Source organism: Montipora capricornis, chromosome 1 (genome assembly GCF_036669925.1).
Source record: "Montipora capricornis isolate CH-2021 chromosome 1, ASM3666992v2, whole genome shotgun sequence".
In the NCBI taxonomy this organism is placed as follows: Eukaryota; Metazoa; Cnidaria; class Anthozoa; order Scleractinia; family Acroporidae; genus Montipora; species Montipora capricornis.
In genome coordinates, this window is record NC_090883.1 from 5,253,037 (window position 1) to 5,256,143 (window position 3,107).

Here is a 3,107-nt window from a genome sequence, read left to right on the forward strand (position 1 = left end):
CAGGCCCTAAAAACCTGGAAATTATGCTGCTGCATCTGTTTTGCAAATCATGGTTCAACGATGTCAGGGTTTCGTAACAATTGACATCCCAAGCTAGAGCTAACAGGCTGCTCTCTGGGGTATTGCTTTGTTTGCTTTGTTTTCCTGAGACCTGATTGCAAATACTCAGAATCATTTGTTAGTGTTAGTGTTTTATCTCTCGAATAAAACTTATCAACTGCAACTATGTTTGGTGCAGTTGCTCCGGTTGCAAATGTCCAGTGTAGAGGAGAATCCAGAAGTCGGAACAAGTAACCCAAGATGAAGACCTAGTATAAAAAACTACTGTGTTCCTTGTTTGACTTCTATTCGACGAGAGGTAAAGATGAGATTATATGTTTTGTTATAATTGAGAGTTAAAAGAGCGACCTTGGAAAACATGCAAGTTAAACTTTTTCGTGTGTTCCAAGATCTTCTGTTTTACTCTCTTTTTCCTTAATTAAAGTCTTTCATAGAATGTTCCTCTTCTCTCACGTTCCATGCCCGCTTGGTTGGGTTACCATCAATATGTCGATCAAGGTGTAATCATTGAGACTTTTTTTCAACCTTTATGTCTCTCATAGCGCGGGGATTCTCCCTCATCATCTTATCCGAGAAGAAATTCACTAATCATCGGGATATCTTAACTTGACATAAATTACATTAATGGTATTGAAAATGATCCTGAAGACAGACAAACTGTGTCAAGAACCATTTACAAGAATTAAACTGGTAAGATGTTTCTTCACACACTTTGTTGTTTTAGTCTTCTTTTTTTACTTTGTAATTAGAAAGTGATCTCAGATTCATAAGCGATATAGTCCTCATGTTCCATGCCAGCTTGCGAGGGTGACCAGTAGGTGGGAGAAACTTGTTTTCATCACTGACCACTAATTACAGTAATGGTATTGAAAATGATCCTGAAGACAGACAAAACATTGCAAGGAAACTTTTTCAAGAATTAAAACTGGAATATGTTTCTTCGCAAGGTTTGGTGTTTTAGTCTTCTTTTCATTTGTAATTAGAAACTGATCTCAGAGCCAGAGAATAATTTCATCCTCATATTCCATACCCACTTGCGAGGGTCACCAGTAGATTGGAGAGCCTATTCTCATCATTGATCAGATATTACTTAAAGTTAATTATTTTAAAAACATTAAGATAAAAGATTGTCCAGAGATGTTTTCTCTAGAATTAAAAAACGAAGAGTTCAATACTTATATGATAAAATGAACATATCATAGAGGTGTTGAACTCGTTGTTCAAGATCTCAGAATCCTAGTTTTGTCCTCATGTTCCATTGTTCACTTGTTTGAACGACCAGTAGGCTCGGTGACTAAGACTTCATCATTGATCTTATAGGTCATTATATCTCATTACAGGTCGTTACTGTTATGTCTTTTGTCTAGGTAACGTTATTAAAATAGTGGGTGAGTGAAGAATGCTTGGTGAAATGGTAAGAACATGATTTTCTTATTTTTCATTCAGATCCAACCCCTTCACAATATAAAAATGTGATGGACTTGAATTGGAAAGAAAAAAAAAAGAATCTTTTTTTTTAGGAACAAGATTGTTTATCTACGAAAGAGATGTCATCTATTGAAAAGGTTAAAGTGTGGTTTTCAATTCCCACCCTGGTTTGATTGAAAAAAGAAAAAAGATATATATAGAATAGGAAATATTTCAATGAAACTTCTTGTTCCGATTGAAAAAGAAAAAAATGAATGGTAAATATGTTTTGGTTATATATAACTTCAATAAAAGATTTTTTTAAAATTTTTGACTAAAAGTGGTTTATTGATATTTGCGGAAAAAAAAGGGAAAAATTATTTTTCTTCTTCTACAAAAGAGACCTTGTCTTTCTCTATAATTATTGTTGATTTGTGTTGTACTTCGTTGATCAAATTCTTGTAATTCTCTTGAACTTTCAAACATTTTTCACATAGCTTTTCCTCACATACGAGATCTTGTAACCATGTTTCTTCATGATCCATCATGCTTTCTACTTTGTTATATGGATGGCTTGTTTTCAATTTTAGTTGAAAGAACTTGTGTATTGACATTTCTTTAATCAAGTTAAGAAATTCTCTCTCTCCATAACCAAGATCGAGGCAGGCTTCATGTAAAGTACAATAATTTTTTTTTTCATTCCTTTTTCACCGATTGTGAAAAAATCATACAACTCCTTATAAAAATAGGATTTTTGAAGTCGTTCGCCCTCGTTTGTATCTAAGAATTTTTGAATCATGAGTCTTCTTGCAGGTGATAAAATGTAACGAATACCTTCATACCCGTGTGCTTTACAAGCTTCATAATAGCTTTCATGGAAATCTAATATACTGTCTCTTCTTCCTATCACATTAACAGAGTTTCCTTCTTCATCTCTTATGTCAACACACCATCGTGGTAATCTTCCTAAATGAAAAGAGAGTTTCAAATGTCACTAAAAGGTCGAGCATGAAACTGAAGTCTTTCATTCTGTCTGCAAACATGAATATGTTTCAAGTTGACTCGAAGGCGGTCGATTTTCTTACTAGCTTTAACTTCGACCAACCTGAATTCATGCTGTCGGGGCAAAACTATATTATCTGTCCAACTGAGGTTTCTTCTTCTGTTGTTCCTGCTCCTGTTCCTCTTTTTGAACCAAACGTTTCGTCTGTGTCTTTGGTTTCAGAAACATGCGATGACTGTGAAACTCTGAGGGATCAGAAGGCTGAGTACCAAATTCAGGGAGACAAGAGACAAGATTTTCAGTGTGATCCTTTACATGAGGTTGAAAAAGATAAAAAACGTAGTAGAAAGAAAAAGACAGATGGTCCAATGATGGTCAGAAAGAGAGCTCCTAAGGGTAAGAAATCAAAAGAAACGGTTAAAGCTGTAACCGTTGATTAAAAAAAAGCAATAAAAAGTACAACGGTCAATTTGAAAGAAGCGCCAAAAATGGAAACAGATAATGTTACGTCTGACATTTCTGTGGAGGTGATGGAGGAAGGTTGCGTTACCAAGAAAGGAGAGGTAAAAGAAAAATCAAGCTTAGTAGAGCTTTTAAGTGAAGCAGTTGAAAGTCAGAAAGGTTTATTAATTCATCT

At 34.7% G+C, this 3,107-nt stretch overlaps 1 protein-coding gene across 1 annotated transcript in view; it reads right to left on the minus strand.

Moving 5' to 3' along the window:
* The window catches only part of LOC138055376 (52 kDa repressor of the inhibitor of the protein kinase-like), an 8,758-nt gene extending 6,176 nt beyond the window's left edge, over positions 1-2,582 (minus strand). Inside the window, exons 1-2 of the mRNA XM_068901329.1 lie at positions 2,573-2,582; positions 2,302-2,433 (exon numbers count right to left, since the gene is read on the minus strand). Coding sequence (XP_068757430.1) covers positions 2,302-2,433; positions 2,573-2,582 — 142 coding nt within the window. The remainder of the gene's footprint in view (positions 1-2,301; positions 2,434-2,572) is intronic.
* Between the last annotated feature and the right edge of the window lie 525 nt (positions 2,583-3,107).